This window comes from Buceros rhinoceros, unplaced genomic scaffold (assembly GCF_000710305.1).
Source record: "Buceros rhinoceros silvestris isolate BGI_N320 unplaced genomic scaffold, ASM71030v1 scaffold33477, whole genome shotgun sequence".
Lineage (NCBI taxonomy): Eukaryota > Metazoa > Chordata > Aves > Bucerotiformes > Bucerotidae > Buceros > Buceros rhinoceros.
In genome coordinates this window covers 822-1,057 of record NW_010420935.1, presented here as the reverse complement: position 1 = coordinate 1,057, position 236 = coordinate 822, and the positions used below count along the sequence as shown (strand labels likewise).

General features: G+C 64.4%; 1 protein-coding gene across 1 annotated transcript in view; it reads left to right on the top strand.

Annotated features, from left to right (window-relative positions):
* Positions 1 to 231, top strand: part of LOC104496390 (taste receptor type 1 member 1-like) — a gene marked incomplete at both ends in the record, with an annotated part of 2,703 nt that extends 2,472 nt beyond the window's left edge. Inside the window, one exon of the mRNA XM_010139497.1 lies at positions 104 to 231. Coding sequence (XP_010137799.1) covers positions 104 to 231 — 128 coding nt within the window. The remainder of the gene's footprint in view (positions 1 to 103) is intronic.
* Positions 232 to 236: the final 5 nt, after the last annotated feature.

Below are 236 nucleotides of genomic sequence, written 5' to 3'. Positions count from 1 at the left end.
CCCGCTGGGCCCCCCTGCACCCTGCCACCTCCTCCTCAGTCAGCTCCGTGCTCCCATAATAAAGCCCTTAAACCTTTCCCTCTGCTCTCTCTTCCTCCCTAAGGCCAGGGAGATCCCGAGCTGGCCAAACGCGGGGGCTCTGGCTCCTGGTTGCTCACCTGTGTGTATGCAAAGCCAGGCCGGCAGTTCCCGGGCAGCGCTGCTCACAGCTGGGCCCTCACAGCTGGCGGAGTCAG